The 23062-nt window shown below is 37.2% G+C and overlaps 1 protein-coding gene across 1 annotated transcript; it reads left to right on the forward strand.

Annotated features, from left to right (window-relative positions):
• Positions 1-18872: 18872 nt before the first annotated feature.
• LOC137723334 (uncharacterized) lies at positions 18873-21677 on the forward strand. The gene is made up of 5 exons (XM_068462499.2): positions 18873-19497; positions 19600-19893; positions 19985-20336; positions 20744-20863; positions 20974-21677. The coding sequence occupies exons 1-5, from the start codon at positions 19171-19173 to the stop codon at positions 21099-21101; spliced, it is 1221 nt and encodes a 406-aa protein (XP_068318600.2). The 5' UTR covers positions 18873-19170; the 3' UTR covers positions 21102-21677.
• The last annotated feature ends 1385 nt before the right edge of the window (positions 21678-23062 follow it).

Consider the following 23062-nt stretch of genomic DNA (forward strand, 5'->3'; position numbering starts at 1 on the left):
GTTAACTAGGTTAATTCATGCTGTAATTTAATCACCTTGTGAGGCTTAACAAAAGCAAATGTACTATATGCATAATGTATTACTTTTTCTATAAGATCATCCTCAAACAACCTCAAAGTTGATATTGTGAAAGATAAAAACTTGACAGAATAATTTACAACTTATATTCAATTATTTCACTTTTAGTTGTGCGGAAAGCATATAGCTCAACACCTCAATTTGTGCACATGCTTAAGTTGAAATAATATCAGTGTGATCAGTAGTTGGCATGCATGTTCGACTATAACGTTTTAACCGGTACACTCTATAGAAGAAAGAAGCCGAAATTGAAAACTCCATGTCACACAAAGGGGCTTCATAACTCGTGCAAGGATTAAATCAAGACAAATGGAGCAATTGCTAGTTAATTTGAAACTGATTGAGAATTAAACTTGAATTACTACTTTTTTTCATCACTTCCAATTTGGCCCCTTACTAATTAATTAGGGCTTGCATAATATTACCAGTCAAATTAAGCGAAGAGTGAAAATGACATCATATATATTGATCACTTTCTCTTATATCTCTTTCGGCGGCAAAGTTCAAAATCCTAGCACTAAATACAAGCAATTTTATGCTTTTACACGAGAAAGCATTGCATGTGTGACTAAGAACACAAAAATGTGGCAAGCATGCGGTTCATATATTTAACATGGTCTGAACCTGAAAACCTTTGAAACGGTGGAAAAGTGGCTTCATAAAATAACATAAATGTTGTTTATTTTACAAAAATGAAATAATATTTAAAAAGCTACTAACTTCTTTACCCAGAAGTTCTTGTGTTGTCCAAGTATAAACAAGTAAGCATGTCCCTTAATTGTTTTTAATTTGTTAATTGAGTTTGTTTAAATAGTGAGTTTAATTAAGTACGTTTAGTATAACTAATACGTCTTAACCATTGAGTGGAGTTTTGATGCTTTTGCCGAGAGAGAGAGAGAGAGAGCGCCGGCCAAAGCCGGCAGCTGTTTGCCATGTGGAGAAGGAAAAAGACGCGCCGTAATATTCTTCTCGGCAAACGACGGTCGTTGAGACAAACAGAAGGGAAAACCGGTTTGAGTTTCACCAAGATAATATAATAGCACTTGAAGGTGGCAAATTATTACAAAATACTTCATCTAGAAATTTTCATGACAACCGATATTACTACTTTAAATGACAAGAAAAAAAGAAGAATGAAGGTGTGAACTCGGAAGAGAGTAAATTTAATATTGGATATTCTTGTATGTTTTTGTTCATTCTGTTTTCTAAGTTCCACTTGTCTCACTTGTGATACGAAGTCGTCCTATATTTGGCCTCACATAAATAATATAATATTAGGCTAAACTGCCAATTTGCCTCCTGAACTATCACTCAACTTTCGATTTCTCTCTTAAATTTTTTAATTGGAAAATTAAGGACTTAAACTAATTTTTTTGGCCGATTTCCCCCCTATCGTTAGTTTTTCATAGATGTCATCCAAAATAACGTTAACTCTTATTATGTGCACACTGCATAACTCTCATTTGTGGACAAAAGCGTCATTTCACTAGACCTTTAGACACAAAAACTGTATAATCACACATAATTGCCTAGGTTTATATTTTAGAAATCTAAGGTTTTCAATTATTTTAAAGAATGAAGCGATCGAATTACCCACACTTGTTATGCACATACTTCCATTTAATAGAAATTTGGAGGGAATGAATGAAAAATTAACAGCAAGTTGTAAATCGGCCAAAAAAAATTAGTTTAAATCCTTAATTTTCCAATTAAAAAGTTCAAGGAGAAAATCGAAAAGTTAAGTGATAGTTCAGATGACATATCGGCAGTTTACTCTACAATATTAATAAGCAATATACAAAAATAAAAAATGAATTATAGGATACGTGTTGGAGGTGGAAAGGTACGTTTCCTACAAATGAGAATAACATTGGACGCAAAATAAGGGATATGATATGTCCGCCGTCCCCTCACCAAAACATGTTTGCTTTCGGATGGAACATCTCTTTGAGTATGTAGGGATTTGTTCGACGGTGGTGATTTGATGCAAAAGGAATATCTGCAACATCAAAATCTTATCATGTTCAAGTCAAAATCTTTAATCCTAATTCTGATTTTGATTTGAACATGGTAAAAACAGTTTTCGCCTATCAACTTTCAACTTTAGTTTTAAGATATCATAATCTTTTTAAATGTGTCAATTTGCTTTATACCGTCAAATTTGTTCATTTCTATTAACTTTAGGGTTTTCATCATCTAAGTACAAAAACTAATAGGAAATCCAATGAATATACCACTTGGATCAAAATGACACATTTTCAAAGTTTACGAAGCTTTGTAATCAAAATTAGACTTCGAGAGAAAAAGTAGATGAAAGATCAATTAAGGGAATAATGTTGCATTTTCCTACGTGTAGACTTGTTAATTAATTAGATTTTAATCTGAATCCAACGGAACTAGCAAGATTTGTAATTTCAATATGATAATTTGCATAATCTTTTTGTTTAACAAATCAAATATGAATTTGATACTATGTGTTTGTACCTGATTTTGCACGTACTCGGCCAAACCTTGTTCACTATTAAAACGCTCATATCGTTTGAGTACATGTGCCCATATAGCCTGATAAGGTGAAACTGATTCGGCCCTCCTATATTCTCACGAATATAATCGAAGCATCTGAACCTGGTGCAGGAGATCTTGAACTTTGTAGTGAACTAGGTAATCTTGTCTTCAGATTCTAGAATCCTAGGCCGAGATGTATTCATTTCTCGACCGTAATCACTCAAGTGTAGAAATCAGTAATGCATTTGACACCACCAAACGAATCTACCAGTGTTAAGCATATAGTTGGCATGCCAAAGCACAGATATATATTCTACTCGCCAATAGAGTTCGATCACGAGTTGGCATGCATGCATTCATAATAATGACTTAGTTAACTTATAGTACTTGATCTGGGTGCCACGTAGACTTTGTAATTTTTAAGGTCAATATCATGATAATCTCACCAAACTTGGGCCATATTATTATTATATATATGAAATACTTATCTTTTAGCATAAGGATATAGATTTTCTTGTTAATGTTCCGTTGATTTTTCATATCGGGATAATCTTGACTGATGCAGTTCATATCTGATCCGTTTACATTTCTACTTGCTCGTAACATATTAACCCTAAAATCTTAACAAGTAAATTACAAAGGAAGTCCGACAGAAAGAGTGTATTGGGTGATGAGGCCAGAAACATGACACCACCTTAGTGCGAAACACAAAAGGATTTGATTTCCGTTGGCTCATGGCCTCTGCTCAAAGATCGTTTTCTGCTGGCTGTCGATCTTCCCACAGCTTTAGCTGCAAACAAACAATTGGTACAATATCCTGCTCTCTTCTGCCGATTGCATGCCGACCATTTCACCTCACACGGCAAAACAGAAAAGGGAAAAGAAAAAAAGAAGTACCAACATTATTAAAAGAGAAAAAAAAGGTTGATTACATTTCACATCACTTGGTTTAGGTTGATTTTTAAATCGGTTCCAAAATTTTAATTGTGGAAGGTGATTTTTAAACAAATTTTTTAACTTCTGATATATGTCTAGTTTTATTTTTAACCATCAAATTAAATAAATAAAATGTAAATAATGTAAATGATTAAGCATCACTGCGTGGGAGGTTAATTTGTACTTTTTTCATTTCTCTTAATTGTTTTTATATTGGAACATACAATTTTAAATATTATCAATTTATGGCATTAGTCTGGTTGACTGTTTGATACCTTATAAAATTAAAATTAATGATATTATAAGCATGAGACTTGTTATGAGCTGACATAAACTACATTTGCACAACAATTATAATAAAAATTTATCAATTTAATAGAAGATCAGATGTTCAAACATAGATTATAAATTGATAAATACTACATAACTGTTGGGGCAGTTAGACTCAACCTTTTAAAACATTCTAAAGAACTACTTAACTTTTGAGGCAATTAGACTCAACTTTTCACTAATCGATTCCTTTAGAGTTCTAATCCTCTAAATTGACCCTTTTAGCCAAGTTAAACTAGATAAATCGTGTCTACTTGATTCAGGTTTCCATAGATAACTTCAGAGCTAAAACATGTTTAACATTTGTCTATATCGTTACTGAACGCTAGTGAACTTAATAGACATCTATTTTTTAAAATTTTAAATAATTATTTAAAATATTTTAAAAAGTTAGAACCAATTAAAAATCACCGTTAAAGGTTAAATAGTTATCCGAGCTTAACCCCTAAAACCGAAGCAAAAGTTGAAGAACAGAAAAGTAAGGAAGAGAAAAGAGACAAAAGCAAATTCAAGTGAAAGAAAAGAAAGAGAGAGTGAGTAGAATTGTTGCATTGCTTGGAGGGGAATGAGGCGGCGAAGTGCCAAGTGGAAGCATGCAAGGACAAATGGCATGTTTATGCAATTTCACAATTCCTTGTTTCCCAAAAATTAAGTTCATTTGACATTTTCAACCGCTAAATGAATGAGGGATGAGCGAGGGAGGCTGGTACTGGCCCACTTCCTTCCACTTCCACGTCTCAACCACTTCCACATGTATAGGGGATTCTTCACATCCTTCAAAACAAGCCCCAACTCCACACCCCTTCAAATTCAGAGTTGTTGGGTGTGATCGATACTAGGAGTAGGTTCAAAAAACCAAAAATCGAATAAAACCGGATCAATTAGGGGTAATATAATCCTTATGTAAAGGTGTCACGCCCCAATCCCGACATACGTCCAGAATTGACACGTGACGTCACCAAAAATCCGTATCTATCATATCTCACCTCCGAGATATGGGCAAGCACAACTCAATAATCGAATCACCTAGTTATTTTTCGTATGCTTTATGGCTGCATCTAACCTCCCCGTTAGACTGCCTACGTACCCTAAATAGGGATCAAGCCATTCGTAGTTCGTCATGCACAATAATTGACATATAACACAGTCCGATTAAGTCGAAAGGTATAACATTTCTCAATCAATCAATAGAACTTGACAAGCATGAAAATACTAGACTCAGGGTTACATAACAACCCATCTGAAAATCATGATTTCCCCTTCATCAATATATAGGTCATTATGTCACAATATGATACCGCAATTCACAACATATATCATTTCAAAGAACCAACGATGTACAATACCATTCTCGAGCCACATTTATTAACAAGTCTAATCATAACAATAACAATGATATCCAGCATAACCATCCCATATGACGATTAACATTTCCACTTCATCCATCACATAAATCATCACGTTTCCCACATAAATTCGCGTTTCATAGCGTGTAACATATTTAAGAATTAACAAAGAACATATTATTCTCTAGAAATATTAATCAACTAAAATACTCATGATAACTCCACTCCTATCCAACGTCATTCCATAATCACATCAATCAATAACACATACAACAAGTCGAACGCAAGGCTAGAGCAACACAATTCAGTTGAAGACTACATCTTTGGACAAGGGGATTTTGGACCACCCAACGGACCAAGGCTCCAAAGGGGATTCCGGACCATCACTCAACGGAATCCAAACAGAACTCAGTTCCAATTCACCCAACCGAATTGAACGGAAGTCCAAGAAACATAACAACGGCTCGAAGGAACAAGACATGATTCAAGTTACTCAATTCCCAAAAACTCAACGAAACGAAACAATATCGAGCAACAAATCCACATCACATGGGTTATCGGCCAATTACTAGACCTCACATCCCCCAAGCAATTCAATATGCGTTTCAAACACATGTCACAACCATTTCCAATACACAAGTCAAATCACATTTCACTTCATCATACTAATCACTATACTTCCAACATTGTATTTCAATACATAGCTTGTAACATATCAAGGAATCACGAAGTACAATATTAACATTTAATTACGTTAATCAATCAGTGAGATAACATATCATTTCACGAATTTAATTAAAGAACTCTACATAATTCCCAATTTGGGTTAAGAATAATAACATGGTAATTCTAATTTATTTTCACAATATCTATTGTGGGTAATTCTCATCTACTCGAATTTAGGATTCTAAATCACCTTACAGAATGAACAAGAGCAAGGATTCCGGACCACTCAACGGAACCAAAATATCAAGCGGTTTCTCATAATCTACCTAGACCTGTCATATGTAAAGTGAATGCCAATATTATGGAATTGGTGCACTGGCAATTCAGGCACTCAGATAAGTTGAGAGGCTCAGGTGAGGAACAATAAAATAAGCATGTAATACAATAATAAAACTAGCCATCAATCATAATTTATAAACCTTGAATATAAATCTTTCATAAGAACTCAATACCCTACTTTTGAAAACTCCGAGGGAGTCACCCAGACATCCAAAAGTTCATTCCAAACAACCATAACACCTCACACCCATATTCACATACACACAATGAAAATAGAATTTGGGCGACACTGTTCATCCAAAGCCTACACCTTTGCAACCATCTCAAACTAAACTCAATGAACTAATGTGGATACAATCCCGGACCATCACTCAACGGGATCATGGAGTAAGAGGGATTTTGGACCATCACTCAACGGAACCCAAATCAAGATACGATTCCTGACCATCACTCAACGGAATCGCAGCGTGGAGTAGGAAGGATTCCAGACCATCACTCAACGGAATCCAAACCAGGATACGATTATGGACCATCACTCAACGGAATCGCGGAGTACATTGCATAACCACCAACCAATGAAACAACACATGACTCAAGTTACTCCAGTTATAAAGGCTCAACAAAACAAGATATGAAATAATGAAACGAGCATTTACACATGTTTCAAAACAACAAACCCCGTGACAATGGGTTAACGGTCCACCACTAGCCCTCACCACATCATATCAAGCCAATCATACAAAACAAACCATATTTCCAATATGCACTATATCATTGGCTAAATATGAAAATTAACAATTTATAGGAAAAATGATTATAAAACCATTTCATATTCACATATCTTAAAGTCACTCACATTTCATCATAACATACCATCTATGTAAATCAAACACCTTTCGAATATGCACGTCAATTCACATATCACGATCATCATCAGTACACAAGCCAAATCATGTTTGATAAACACAGGTCTATGGCTAAATATATATATATAATCACATTTCAATAGAATCACATTATAAGACCAAGTAAAATTCACAGATGATATCAATATAAGAAATCAAGATAATAATCATACCACATATGTTCAAGTCACTCTCTAACCAATTTAGGCCCATTAGACTTCACTTAAATCTCCCCTAGTACTAATTTTATTATTTAGAACGTTCCGAGACATGTAGACCACAATTCAACTCTCGGTCAACGATGGGGTCCACAACAATCCGCAAATCAGATTTATGATCCATAACTTCCCAAAGTCCACATTATGCTTCGAGGATAACATACTAAAGTTTCATTATGATCCAATGGTCGAATTGTCGTCAATCACACAAACAAGTGGCGGTCCAAATTGATCACCACACCCAACAATTGAATCTTTGGCAACCAAGCTTGACATAGGTTCACATGATCATTAGAAGGTATTTGAAACCTAGACAACACTCGTGAACGATCCCACGCACCTCCACACGCAGTGGAAGTCAAGGTGGAGGGTTTACAAACCCCGAATTTCAACATTAACTAGATGAGCTCAAATTTACGTGGTAACTAGAGCTCAACAAAGGAAACACTTTTCACAACTAGGCTGATGATAAATTTTAACCGGAAACCATCCAATTTCACCGGAGAAGACTGGATTTCTAAGTGTTCTAAACACCCAACTCTAAAATGAATACAAAAGCACAAACTGAGCATACCCCCTTGAATATTATGAAGAGTAGAGGAAGTTTCATACCTCACTCGAAGGAAATCGTTGACGGAATCGCTGAAAAAATGATAAAACCGCCGGAAAAGTCGTGGACTTTCCGACCTCGAGCTGCAAAGATGGAAAAGAAATAGGGAAATCTAAAATCACAGAAATGTAGGGCTCTTCAAGAGCTTTCCATGGACACCAAGATCATTCAAAACGGAGCTCGGACGAAAAAGATACAAGCGGGTCAAGTTTGGTGGTTTTATGGGTCAATTACCCCCTAAAACGGGTTAGGCAGCACCCCATTTCCATTTTCTGAAAACCCCGCGCCCCCCCCTCCCCCCCCCCCCCCCCCCCCCCAAAAAAAAAATTCTGGAGGTTTCCCCCCAATTTATAGCATTTTGGTAATATTACCAAAATGCCACCAACTTCAAACGACTCTAACTTTTCCGTTCGGACTCAGAAATAAGATCTGTTTACGCCTACACGCTCATGGAATCAAACTCTACCTAACCAATTCAAGAGTTGACCTAAAAGTTCGAGAAAATTAGCAATGACTAAAGTACCCCTCCCTTCGTTTTCTTAAATTTGAAGAAATAAAGAACTAGTTTTAATCAAATCTTCGAAATACGTCAAGAATAAAATAAAATAATAATTTTAAGGACGGGATATCACAAAAGGTCATCCTATCCAACATTCAGGCATTAAGATATGTTTCAGACACCAAACCAAAATCGTAAAACCAAAAATCGAATAAAAAAACTGAATCGAAAAAGAAAAAATCAAACCGAATGAATGTATGCCCATTATTGTGAAACTTTGTTGCCAAGTTTGAAACTAAGAGCAAGTCCACCCATAAAAAAATGCGCTAACACTCAGCCAATTTAATCCACTCAGTGAATAGTGATAAACCCCATGAAAAGTAAATTGGTCAAATGCTTCTTCACCCCTAAAAAATGCAATAGTAAAAAGTCTAAAAATGGGCTGGCATAAATAATCTCCACCCCTATAAAATGAGCTGGCACCCAGCCATTTAAAATATTATTAATTTTTTTTTATAAAATAATAAATAATAAATTTAGTTTTAATTTCGAATAGCATTTTTAACCAATCTTGTCACGCCACGTGTCATTATCCGAACGTACTATTTTGTGAATAGATTTCTGCTAAGATTTTCAACCAAGCCGACGCGCCACGTGTCATTATCTGTTTACAATAATTTAGCCAAGATTTTGATAAGATTTTCAACTAATTTTGTCACGTCACGTGTCATTATCTGAACGTACTATTTTGTGGATAAATTTCCGATTAGATTTTTAACCAATCTCGACACGCCACATGTCACTATTACAATAATTTAGCCAAGATTTAGATAAGATTTTCAACCAATCACGTAATGTCATGTGGCATTATCCAGAACCTTTTTTTTTTGTCCATATAAACCCTGCACCCCTACATCCATCATCATTCACACACCAAACTCAATCCTTCTTTTTAGCTCAGAATCCTTCTTCATCGTTTTTAAATCTTGAGTTCTTACAATGTCTTCTTCAAGGAGATTGTCCAAACAGTTTGAGGAGCAACAGAAAAGATTGTTGGTACAATAGGAAGAATTGTTTAATCTTGAGGAAGGTGGAGGTGAGGCTTTTGCAATGGATGAGCATTATGAATATAGAAGGCAGAGGGCCTCATATTCCCGCTGGAAACTGTGGGTTAAATATCCAAACCCAGACGTTCTGCAAACTTGGATAAAAAGAGAGAAAAATGAGGTAAATATTTCTTGGAAGATTATTTTATCCCCAACTGTATATTCCCTAATCATGTTTTTAGACGTCGTTTTAGAATGCAACGAAGTTTGTTCGACAAAATCATGAGTGCTATTTGCAATCATGATCCATCTTTTGTGAAAGAAAAAAAAAGATGATTTTCATGTTCTAGGTCTTCTTCGTGAGTAAAAAATTATTGCTGCCTTATAGATGCTTGCATATGGAGTATCTGCAGATTAAGTGGATGAGATAACGAGGATGGGAAAATCACCTGTTCTAGAGTCTCTGATGCGGTTTTGCTCCGCAATCGAAGCCCTTTATACCAATGAGTACTTCTGGAAACCCACGCCAAGGGACCTACGAAAGCTACTAAGGAATGGTGTGATGCGAGGCTTCCCTGTCATGATTGGAAACATTAACTTCATGCATTGGACCTGGAAAAACTGTCCAAGTGCGTGGCAATGAGCTTATAGCTACAGAAAAAGAGCCAAAAATATCATTTTGGAAGCAGTGGCTTATTTGAAACATGGATTTGGCATGCAATTTTTTTGTGTTCCAGGAACTTAGAATGACCTAAATGTCCTTGCCCAATCTTCAATCTTCCACGAAGTACTACAAGGAAAAGCACCCAGAGTCATATATTGGGTCAATGGCCATAGATACAAATGACCGTATTACCTTGCAGACGATATTTACTCAATGTAGGCAACGTTTGTTAAAAAAAATGTCATATCCACAAAGTGAAAAAGAAAAACACTTCGCACAATGTCAAGAGGGGTGTAGGAAGGATGTAGAGCGTTGTTTTGGTATCCTGCAAGCTCATTGGGCGATTGTCAGGTCAGCTGCCATAATGTTTGATGTCAAGGCTCTTCAATCCATCATGATGACGTGTACCATTCTCCACAACATGATTGTGGAAGATGAGTATTATTATGATGCCGTTGATGAATACGAGCCGGACACAATGAACAACTCAAGAACACGTATCTATTGTGCTCATGACGGCACCCCCGTGCAACAGGAGTCATTGGAATGGGATAAACGTTACAATCAATTGATCGTTAAGCAGTACACTTCGATGCAAGAGCCATACTGACATTGTACCCGTCAAAGTGACTTGATTGAGCACCAGTGGGGATTACAACTAGGTGAAGATAATTAAAAGGAGTTTGTGGTGGAAGAATAAAGTTCTGGGTTTATTTAATGTGTTTTTTTTTTTAAGTTTATTTGGTGAGTTTATGTAATTTTATTTAGTGTGTTTTTTTAAGTTTGTTTGATGAGTTTATGTAATTTTATTTAGTGTGTTTTTTTAAAGTTTATTTGGTGAGTTTATGTAATTTTATTTCGTGTATTTTTTTAAGTTTATTTGGTGTGTTTGAATAAACTACTAAAAATATTTAAGAAATTACTTCTATTACTAAAAATAAATAAGAAATTACATAAAGTACTACAAATAAATAAGAAATTACATAAAGTACTAAAAATAAACGAAATTACATAAAGTACTAAAAATTAAGACGAAATTAAATAAAGTACTACAAATAAATACGAAATTATACAAAGTCTGTGGAGCTAATACATGTGGTGCTAGGAACTTCGTTGCTAGGCTCTGTGTAGCTAGAACCCCCTCGACTTGTTTCCATGTCTCTTGCACGCCTTCTTCACACCACGTCTCTTTTTTCCAATGTCCAAAAATATTTTGAATTCGAAGACAGTCCTACTAGAGGCTTGTTCATAGTGTCACGATCTGCTTGAGCCATCTTTTATTCTCTAAGCATCTCGTTTTCTCGATTAACTGCTTCTCTAATCATCTCGTTTTCTTGATTAAGTATTTCTCTTTGTCTCTCAACCGTCGCATCACGTCTCTCAGTAGCTTCTAATATTGCTACCATAACAGCAGTTTTTTCCTCATCTCTAGCTGCTTTATGCGCCATGTTCAGTTCACCTTGGCGAGCAAGTTCGTCCATATATTTTGTGTAGTCATATTTGGAAGAACTCCCTTTTTTCTTTGCCACTTTTTTACCTTGAGGCCTTAGGGGCTGACGAGCTAGCTGGGTCTCTGGCACTTCTTCGGGCGTCCCTTCCGGCACTTCTTCAAATGTGTCTTCTTCCTATGCGGCTGTGTCTGGTTCTGGCGAATTGTGTAGAAGGACGCCGTGCATGACAACTTCTGGACCTGTTGACACAATTTTTGTCTTTGGGACAATTTTTGACAACATCCCAACATTCCCATTTGTTGAATGATTTGTTGTGGTTCTTCAAATTGTAGAATGCTTGTGCTTGTAGTGTTTACAAAATGTGGGATAAGACAATATTATAAAATTCGGGTGCAACACAAATAAATTAATTAAAATATTGATGCGGGTGGAATACATATAAATAGATAAAAATATTGTCACTTGATCAGCTAAACTTGTCCCACTACGTAAATTAGTGGAAGCATTCGAGAGAGCGTTTTTCTAACAAGTGAAGGATATGTTGATTTTATTCCAATACCCTTGAAGACTTTGACTACTTCTAGCGTCTTTTCCAAGCCTAGCGCAAAACACTTCCGTAATTCTACTCCATTTTCTTGCAACTCCATCTCATTACTCGTAATCAGGTCATAAGTAATTTGAACCCAATATTCACACAACGTAACATCTTCGATGAGCTTCCATGTAGCCATTTTTTTCACACAAAAAGTATATGAAAGCTTTGGTAGAATGTGTTGAAAATATTGAAATGTGGTGTAAAAATGGAAGTTGATGGTTAGGTATTTATAGGAAAAACTAATAATTTAAAAAAAAAAGTATTTTTACCAATTTTTAATAATTTTTATTAAGTAAATTAATCCCGACTATTGGATTTGAAAAATATTCAAATCCAACAGTCCAAATGTTGACAAATGGCCAACGATCATAATTATGATTGTTGTGTCTGCATATTTAAATTTTATCGCAATTTTAGGTGGTGCGGTATAATCGTCCACCCTGCTCTACATATTTAAATTTTCCTGCTGTTTAAAGTGGTGCAGAATAATCGTCCATCATATATTTGTTTAGATGAGAATGGTGCGGTATATTCGCCATTCTCATTAATCATGTAAATCTTGAGCCTGAAGTTTCGAGTACTTATCATATTGGCCTGAATATCAAAATTTGTACGAACCAGAAGTTCTAACAATATATTCCTCCAGAATACATATTATTGCAAGTTCTTACACGCCTCAATTTTCTTTCAGAAAAGAAAATGACGAACTTGGCAAAGCTTGATTTTGTTGCCCTGGATATTACTGGAAAAAACTACCTTACCTAGGTACTGGATGCCAAGATCCATCTGGAGGCAGGAAATCTTGGGGATACCATCAAGGAGGATACCAGTACATCCTCTGAAGATCGGGCGAAGGCTATGATCTTTATCCGTCGCCAGCTTGATAAGGGACTGAAGAGCGAGTACCTCACAATTGAATATCCATTAACCCTTTTGAAGGCATTGAAAAATAGATATAATCACTAGAAAACGGTGATTCTTCTAATGGCTCGTTATGAGTGGGCTTACCTAAGGATCCAGAATTTCAAGACGGTGGCTGAATACAATTCTACAATGTTTAGAATTAGTTCCCATTTGAAGCTCTGTGAAGAAACAATAACTGAGGAAGATATGCTGGAAAGGACTTTCAACACATTTCATGTCTCCTACGTGTTCTTGCAGCAGCAGTATAGAAAAAGAGGCTTTACTAAGTACAACCAGCTGATATATGTACTCCTTGTAGCCGAGCAAAACAATGAGCTTCTGATGAAGAATCATCAGTCCTGAACTACTGATCCTGCACCATTCCCAGAAGTGAATGTTACTTCCATTGAAGGGAATACCACATCCTCTCGTGGCAATAATTACAAACGAGTATATAGCCACAAGCGAGGCCGGTGGAATGGGAAAGGCAAGACCCATGGTGTCCAGTTTCACAATTAGGTTCCAAGGCATAATACAAACCCGAGCTTTAAGAATACAAATCGCCAGAAAGGTGAGGCTCATATGAACACTCCTAGAAATCTTGAAGGAGTTTGTCATAGGTGTGGTAGCAATGGGCACTGGGCGCGTACCTGTCGTACCCCAAAACATCTAGTGGATTTGTATCAAGCCTCCTTCAAGGAGAAGGGTGTCGAGACCAATTTCCTCGGCCAGGCTCAACCAATGGAAATACCTGATCCAGCGTCCAATTTATCAGGACAGTTGAACACAACCTACCTGGATGTTTCAGACTTTATTATTGAAAGAGGAAATGAAGTTTATTGGTCCGATTGAATCATTTATATTTTTTGTACTCTTATTATATGTACTTGTGGTTTAATGCTCGCATTTTCAATTCAATAAAAGTAGTATTCCAATATGAATAAACTGCTTTTTAAATGTAATTTCTTTACTCAGAGAACATGGATAAAAATTATGGTTATTTTCAAAATAAGAGCAATGGCAGAGATTTTTGTCTTGCAAATTGCGTAACCACGCATTCAATACTTCGAGATCGAAAATATTTCTCGAACTTGATACTTACAAAAGTAAAAGTAACAACAATATCAGGGTAATCAGATGTAATTGAAGGCTCAGGAAAAGCCCAGATTATGTTACCAAATGGAACAATATTGTTCATACATAATGCGTTGTACGCTACTCAATCCACTCGAAATTTTATTGAGTTTTAAAGACATATGTCTAAATGGATACCACATTGAAACGAAAAGTGCAGAAAATGTGGAATATTTATGCATTACCTCTAATGATACCCAGAAGCATATATTGGAGAAGTTGCATGGTTTATCGAGTGGATTGTATTATACATACATAAAGACAATTGAGGTACATACGGTCATGAACTAGAAGTTCATGGATTCAAAAGTTTACATGCTTTGGTCATCCAGGATCCACCATGATACGTAGGATCATTACCAACTCTAATAGACATCTATTATTGAGCATACACATTACTACCTCAAATGATATCCTTTGCAAGGCTTGTTCTCAAGGGAAGTTGGTAACTAGACCATCACAACTAAAGGTTGATGCTGAATCCCCATCATTTTTGCAAAGAATTCAAGAGGATATTTGTGGGCCTATTCAACCACCTTGTGGACCATTTCGATATTTTATGGTTCTGGTTGATGCATCTACCCGATGGTCACATGTTTGCCTATTGTCTACTCGAAATGTAACTTTTGCGAGACTTCTTACTCAAATAATTAAGTTGCGAACACAGTTCCCAAATCATCCTATTAAGTCAATCCGACTTGATAACGCTGGTGAATTTACGTCTTAAACCTTTGATGATTACTGTATGGCACTGGGCATTAATGTTAAACATCATGTTCCTCATGTCCATACTCAAAATGGTTTAGCAGAGGCATTTATCAAGCGGCTTTAATTAATAGCTCGCACTCTGCTCATGAAAACGAAATTGCCAGTCTCTGCATAGGGACATGTCATCTTACATGCTGCATCATTGGTTCGACTGAGACCCATAGCCAATCACCAATATTCATCAATACAACTCGTGTTTGGACATCAACCAAACATTTCACATGTATGAGTTTTTAGTTGTGCTTTTTATGTGCTTGTTGCACCGCCACAACGTACTAAAATGGGACCTCAGCGTACACTAGGAATTTATGTGGGTTTTGATTCACCATCTATAATTACATATTTGGAATCCTTGACAGGTGATATGTTTACAGCTCATTTTCCTGATTATCATTTTAATGAGGCAATTTTCCTGTCGTTAAGGGGAAAAAACACCGTTCCAAAAGAACGGCAAGAGCTGACATGGGTTGTTCCCACCTTGTCTCATTTTGATCCGCGAAGCATTCAATGTGAAAATGAAGTGAAAAAGATCATTCATATTTAAAGTATTGCTAATCAAATGCCAGATGCAATTAATGATGCTTCAAAAATGACAAAGTCACATATACCAGCTGCAAATGCACCTGCAAGAGTTAATGTCCCTATTGGACAAAATAAAGTGGCAGCGAATGATTTATTTAGTGCACGTTTGAAGCGTGATAAACCCCCAGGTTCAAAAAATTCAGCCCCTCGAAAGAGAAAGATGAGGGCACAGTTGAACCCAAATGAAATCATTCAGGAAAAGAAAATGAATGATAAATTCACAATTTATAATTCTGTACTTCCAGAAAAAGAAAATGTTCTTGATGAGACATATGTCCTTGAAGAGACAGAAGTACATGAAAACAAAGAAATATTCATAAATTATGCATGTACTAATGAATTGTGGGATTGAAATGAAATAATAATCGATGAAATGTTTGCATTTGCAATAGACACTGAAATTATATTAAGCAATGACATTGAGCCCCGTTATGTTGAAGAATGCAAACAGAGACAAGATTGGCCTAAGTGGAAAGATGCAATCCAGGCGGAATAAAATCCCTTAGAAAGGCGAAGTGTTTTTGGACTAGTTGTCCAAATCCCGCCTGGTGTAAACCCCGTGGGTTACAAATGGGTATTCATAAGGAAACGCAACGAGAAAAACGAGATTGTAAGATATAAAGCACGATTCGTTGCATAAGGTTTTTCACAAAGACCTGGAATTGATTATGAAGATACATACTCTCTTGTAATGGACGTAATTATGTTTTGTTACTTAATGAGTTTGGTGGTTTTAGAAAAACTTGACATGTGACTTATGGATGTCATCACCACATATCTATATGGAGAATTAGATACTGACATATATATGAGAGTCCCAGAAGGACTTAAGTTGCCTGAAGCAACTAATAAACCATGTGGTATGTTTTCAATCAAATTAAGGCGATTATTATATGAGTTGAAACAATCTGGACGAATGTGGTATAATCGTCTCAGTAAGTATTTGATTAAAGAAGGATATACCAACGATGTCATCTGCCCTTGTGTGTTCATTAAGAAATTAAATACTGGATTATCTATAGTGGCAGTATATGTCGATGATATGAACCTCGTTGGAACCCCTAAAGAGCTTCATAAAACTGCTGAATATCTGAAAAACGAATTTGAAACGAAAGACCTTGGGAAAACAAAATATTGTCTCGGCCTATAGATTGAGCGTTGTGTTAATAGAATTTTGGTCCATTAATCAGTTTACATTGAAAAAATACTGAAGCCATTTGGCATGGACAAGGCTTATCCACTTAGCACCCCAATGGTCGTTCGTTCTTTGGATATTAAGAAAGATCCATTTCGTCCAAAAGAAGATGATGAACTGGTCTTTGGTCCATAATTACCATATTTGAGTGCAATAGGTGCTTTATTGTATTTAGCACAATGTACTAGACCAGATATAGGTTTTTCAGTCAATTTGTTAGCAAGGTATATCTCTGCTCCAACAATTCGTCATTGGAAAGGAATCAAAGATGTATTGTGATACCTTTGTGGAACAACAGACATGGGTCTCTTCTACTCGCTGAAATCCACAAATGACCAGATTCTTTTTGGATATACAAATGGTGGTTTCCTCTCTGATTCGCACAAAGCCTGCTCACAAAATGGATATGTGTTCAGTAATGGAGATACTGCAATTTCATGGCGATCAACAAAGCAAACATTAGTTGCTACATCTTCTAATCACTCGGAAATAATTGTTTTACATGAAGTAAGTCGTGAATGTTCTTGGTTAAGATCAATGATCCATCACATCCGGAATTCATGTGATCTACCTTCAAAGACATACAATCCAACTGTCATCCATGAAGATAATGTAGCTGTGTTGCCCAAATGAAGGAATGATTCATCAAGGGCGATAAAACTAAACATATATCACCAAAATTTTTCAGTGCACATGAGCTTCAGAAGGCCAAAGTGATTGAGGTCAGACAAATTCGTTCTAATGAAAATTTGGCAGACTTATTCACCAAATCTCTACCAAAGTGCACATTTCAGAAGTTAGTGCAGGGAATCGGATTATGTCAGCTTACAAATTTGAAGAATGCGGAATCAGGGGGAGATACAATTCAGGGGTAGCATCTATAATACATGCATGTTGTACTTTTTTTCCTTCAATTAGGATTTTTCCCATTGGGTTTTCCCTATTAAGGTTTTAACGAGGCAACATAAGTATGCTCAACATCATATTAACAAACCTGGTAAAGTTGTACTCTTTTTCCTTCACTATGGTTTTTTCCCACTGGATTTTTCCAAGCAAGGTTTTAACAAGGCAACTGATGTTGATATGTGGGCATCCAAGGGGGAGTGTTATAAACAGTTGGTATGTTTGCCTACATGTATATAGTAAAGATTCATATGCTAAATAGTAAAGTTTTTGTAAGTTTTCAAAGTAGTTGCTCTATAAATAGAGCACTACGAGTGTTCAAAAGAAATGATACAAAAGCAATAAAAAAAGAAAGATAAGTTAGAATATTTTTAGTATCCTCTTATTTCTCTCTAATCTGCAATCATTTTATGTAATATCTTGCAACAGCCTCGCTCCTATTTTTAGCAAAGGTTATTTTTTTAACTTTTGCCTATTTATAACAAGTCACATATTATAAGAGATGTCATTTGGTTGCCGAGTGCTAAAGCTCTTCCCCCTGTTGGACTCAAACAAGTATCAATCTCGTATGGTATGGATTTATTGTCATGATGATGTTTCGTGTTACATGAGAGATTATTTAATGTGATCGGAATATGGGATGATACACCACGTGTTACTATACAAATGATGAGATATGTGTCAATGAAAAATTTCTCATGCCATATAAGTCCTTCTCGCTTGATAAAACTAAGTACTGGTTTGGTACTAAGATGCTTTTATAAAAAGTGGATATAAAAAAAGTGTTCGGTAAACACATAAAAACAGTTTATTTCCACAGTTTTTTGTGAAAAAAAGCTGAAAGCGTGAAGCAGTAAAAATAAGCTTCTTCTCACAGCACAGCAAAAATAATTTTTTTTAAAGCACATCAATACCAAATCAACCCTAAATTACTTCACCTTTCCCCTTCACGAGTTCCGCGTGTTTCCCACGCCCGCATTTCCGCGTGAGAGCCCTGCTGTCTATGCGTTCCTTTTACTGCTGCTGCGTATTTGGTTTGCCATTCCTATTCGCCGTATTACTTTTCGGTCCTCCTCCTCCTCCGCCCTTTTCTCTCTCCACACTCTCACACTCTCTCTCTCTCTCTCTCTCTCTCTCTCTCTCTCTGTCTGCCCCCACCCCCTCAATAAATCTAATTTAATAATTTAATAAACCGAGTCACTGTTAAAAAGGCCTCTGGGGCTTCGTCCCAACTTTCAATAAAGCCTCTCATCCTCTCTGCCTTCCTCCTCCTCCTCCTCTTCCTCTGTTCTCTCAGTCTCACTAACCACTACTTCTCGATACTGCTGGGTGCCTGTTTAGTCTCTACGTAGCACCAGCAAACACAGCTGGGCTCGCCATTATTATACCTTCACCGAGCAGCAAAACCCCCTTATCTCAGACCCATCAAACCCCACTTTCTCTCTCTACTTTTTTCTCCAATTCACTCTCTGTTCTGCTATTTCAAGGACTACCCAGATGGGCGATACGTTAGACGCTGCGTTTTGGCTCTCGACCCAGATTCTCAACGACGACGACGCACCGGCCATGGAGCTCAACTCAAGGACCAATAAAAGTGGCGGGTATGGGTTTGATACTGATGCTCCGAAAGCTCTGTTCCCGTTTGAGTTTCCTTACGGAGGCACTTTTGGGGTTTCATCGGATTTCATTTCGCCGGTCGAGTCGAGCGAGACTGAGAGCGACGAGGAAGACTACCTCGCTGGGTTGACCCGCCAAATGGCTCGCTCCACTCTCGACGACGAGTTCAAGTACCCCGACTCTGCTTTCGCCTCCAAGAAGCCAAATGTAATAGAAAAAAAATATTACTTTCTGTTTTGTTTCTAGACGACACGTTTTAATGGCGGTTCTGATTTTATTTGAGTTTTATGTTTTTTGCCTGATTTGCAGGGTTGGGTCGCTTCTGGTTCTCCCCAGTCGACTCTCTGCGCAGTCGGCAGCGGTTGCGGTTGCGGACAGGGCTCGAGCCGCGGAAGCCCGAACGCCCAGTCGCCGCCGGCCACCTGGGATCTGCTGCATGCGGCTGCAGGGGAAGTAGCCAAGATGCGCATCAACCAAAGCAGAGGCCTCCTGGGTCCTCCAAGAAAGCCTTTCCCTGTCTCGGTCCCCACCAACCACCACCCAGATGCTGCTTATTACTACCACCAGCAATCGCTTTCTCACAAGCACTTGCGAGCCGCTCAGGTACTAAAACTCTTGAACATGTATCCAAATATCTCTGGGGCCTTTTATCGAACACCTCACATTCATGTTTTCCGCTCCATTTTTTCTGCAGTTTAAGCTGTTGAGGCAGCAACAGGTGATGAAGGAGCAGAACGCGGCGGTCTGGGGAGCACAAACTCGATATCCTCCGGCGCAGACTCAGCCGCAGCCCCACCTAAACCACCAAACCAGAGCGAGAAACAACACTCCCAACATTCTCAATGCTCGGCCTCTGGGTTTGTCGCCATCTGCATGGCCGCCTCTGCAACAAGCTCAGCAGCAGCAACAGTACAACAAAAACGGGTCCGGATTCAGAGCGGTTTATATCGGAAACCAAAACCCATCTGCGAAAGTTGAGCGTTCCGGCACCGGCGTCTTCTTACCCCGCCAAGTCGGCCCCCAATTCGAACCCCGCAAGAAGCAAGGTTGGTTCTCCGCGCCCCCCCCCCCCCTTTTCTCTCTTCCCCCCCCCCTTCTTTCCCATTTTTTTTTTACTTCCAAACGTATTTATTTCACTTTTGAAGTAAAACCCAGTTATAAAATCCGATTTTAAGTAATACCCAGTTAGATAAGTCCAATCTCAAGTAAAACCCAGTTAGAAAGATCCAATTACCCAGTAATTAAAATTTGTTTCTTGTTAGATGATTAAGTATTTTTTAATGATTCTCTGGGTTTTTTGGGTGCTGGGTGGTTGAGATGTTGAAGGTTAATAAATTTTGCCGGCTCTGTTTTTTTCAGATCTGGACAATGTTCTTCAAAGGCATTAATTTGGTCCAACTCTTTCCTTGGATTTGGTGGGCTCATTAAAATTTTCATGTATTTTTTGGTACAGTGTGTTCCACAGCTCTACTCCCAGCTAGAGTTGTGCAGGCTCTGAACTTGAACATTGACGACATGCAGCAACAGCCCCAGCTTCAGCGTCGTTTTAATGGCAGATTGAACTCTGATTACGGTAAAAGTTAACACCGTTTCTCTTGTTTTACTTTCTAACGGTTTTACTGATGCCAGTCTTATGTTTATAATTTGGGTTTCGTGTACTCATTTATTTCTTTAAATTTGCAGAGGTTGCTCTTCAGCTTCGGAGTAAGGCCGCTGCCACCAGAACCGCCACTTTGCAGCAGAAGCGAAATATTTGGCCGCAGCCGGCAGCGAGCAACGAGATTAGGCTCCCCCAGGAGTGGACTTACTAGGGTTTTGTTTGAATTTTGGGAATTTTAGGGAGCAAATTGAAGGAGTTTAGCAACAAAGGAAATGCAAGTTTGCAATAGGTTTTTAAGGGGTTTTATTTTACCATAGTAGGAGGTTTTAGTACAGAAGAAAATAGTAGTTTTTGAGAAGGACAGGACAGCAAAACAGGTTGGAGAAGAAGAAAATGTTTTTTGGATTAGGGTTAGGGTGAAAAATAAAAATGTCTACTTTTATCAAAAGGGGAAATGGTACAAGCCGCTGCATTTGCCATAGCAGCATAAGCAGAAGCAGAAAAGCATAAGCAGCAGGCCAGCTTTTGTTCTGGTGGTCATATTTGACCGGACTGTTGTCCCTGTTTTGTATTACTCCGTGGGATAACGTTATGTTTGGGATCCCAGAAAATTATCAGTGAAAGTTGTAAAGGGTGAAGACCTCGTTTGGATTCCAATCTAATCCAGTCCACCCACCATGCCTATGCCAGTGCAACTAGTATTAATAATATGCAACTTCTACTGTTTTTCTTTGATTATTTAGGGTTATAAGTATTAATAATAAAAGAAGATTGTATGTAAATGCAACCTCTACTGTTTTTCTTCGAGTATTTAGAGTTATTCGTGATTTACATGACACGTGTATATAATTATCATGATGTTTTGCAATAATACAAAATGTGCAAAATCAATAATACAGAATGTGTAAACTTTCTCTGTTAGTATTATTATTATTATGAGATGTCATGCTATCATCATATCAAAGTACACGTGCCATAGTATGCGTAAATTTATCTGAATTCAGTTCAATATTTTGGACATGTGACGGTATTTAGGGGTTTGAGACTCATGCCATTAGTTTTTTGGGGCTGTGCGGTTTGGGTTTGGTTCCAAATTGCATTTAAATTTGCCTGCTTGGTTCAATGTAACTCAGTATAGAGAATTTTAACAAAAAAATTTTGGTACTGTTTATGTTAAAGAAAAATCATTTTTTTAAACTAAAAAATCAATTCTGATATTATTTATTTTATCCATATCATTAAAACTCAAAGTTTTAAAATCATTTTTATTAGTTTTCCTTATATTTAAAACCAAAAAGCATATTTATTAATTTATGTGAGAGTTCAAAAAGCTCTAGAAGAAGCTATGCTTGTTACTAAAACGACTTTTGCTTTTCCCCAAGTCCGGCAAGCTGGATTGTTTAGTTTCATGTGACTAACCATTAATTATGTTTGTGTTAGTTGTTAATTAAAGAAAGTTTTAGTTAATTAATTAACATTTGATTAGACTGACGTTGCGAGGGAAACGAAATTAGTTTGGTTGTGGAGAGAAAAAGGTGACGTTTGAGAGATTTTCTGAGAGTAACAGAGGGTTTGCTTAAGAGGAAAGCAGCAACACCGACAGGGCCGTCGCAAGATGTTAACTAGTGGGACCAACGCGTGGCCTGCTTTTTACACGTGGCGTACACACATGTGGCCGGTTTTTGCTTTGCTTTTGTGTTTTGACTTTTGGGAAGTCGGAGAAGGATTATGAAACGAGTTTTTGGTTGATAACATACGAGGAGGATTTTCTATCATTTTATTCTCATTCTCTTTAATATCTTCTTTTTACATATTACTTTTTGTTTTAAGAGTGAGATATTCGCAAATTCTTTTTTACTTTTCACACATTCTTCTAATTTTCAGCTGTCAGATTAGATGAATTAAAAAAGATCAAAAAACAAAAAGTAACAAAAGGTGTGTGAGAAGTAAAAAGGGATGTGTGGATAGCACATCCCTTGTTTTATTATCTCTATAAAAAAATCAATATAAGATGTTAACGTGACTTAAACTGTCACATCCCGTCCCGGGGGGGATCATTTCCCGGGTCCGCTCTACCACCGTAGCACGATATTGTTCGCTTTGAGCCCCGACTACGCCCTCACGGTTTTGTTTTCGGGAACTCACACGAGCAACTTCCCAGTGGGTCACCCA

The sequence above is a fragment of the Pyrus communis genome, chromosome 4, assembly GCF_041283825.1.
Source record: "Pyrus communis isolate YQ-2024b chromosome 4, ASM4128382v1, whole genome shotgun sequence".
NCBI lineage: Eukaryota > Viridiplantae > Streptophyta > Magnoliopsida > Rosales > Rosaceae > Pyrus > Pyrus communis.

Bases quoted from the DNA above. Each gene is read 5' to 3' on its own strand.
- LOC137723334 (XM_068462499.2), top strand. From the start codon at position 19,171: ATGGGCGATACGTTAGACGCTGCGTTTTGGCTCTCGACCCAGATTCTC. The intron at 19,498-19,599 runs GTAATAGAAAAA...CCTGATTTGCAG, and splicing joins TCGCCTCCAAGAAGCCAAAT to GGTTGGGTCGCTTCTGGTTC. The intron at 20,337-20,743 runs GTTGGTTCTCCG...TTTTTGGTACAG, and splicing joins CGAACCCCGCAAGAAGCAAG to TGTGTTCCACAGCTCTACTC.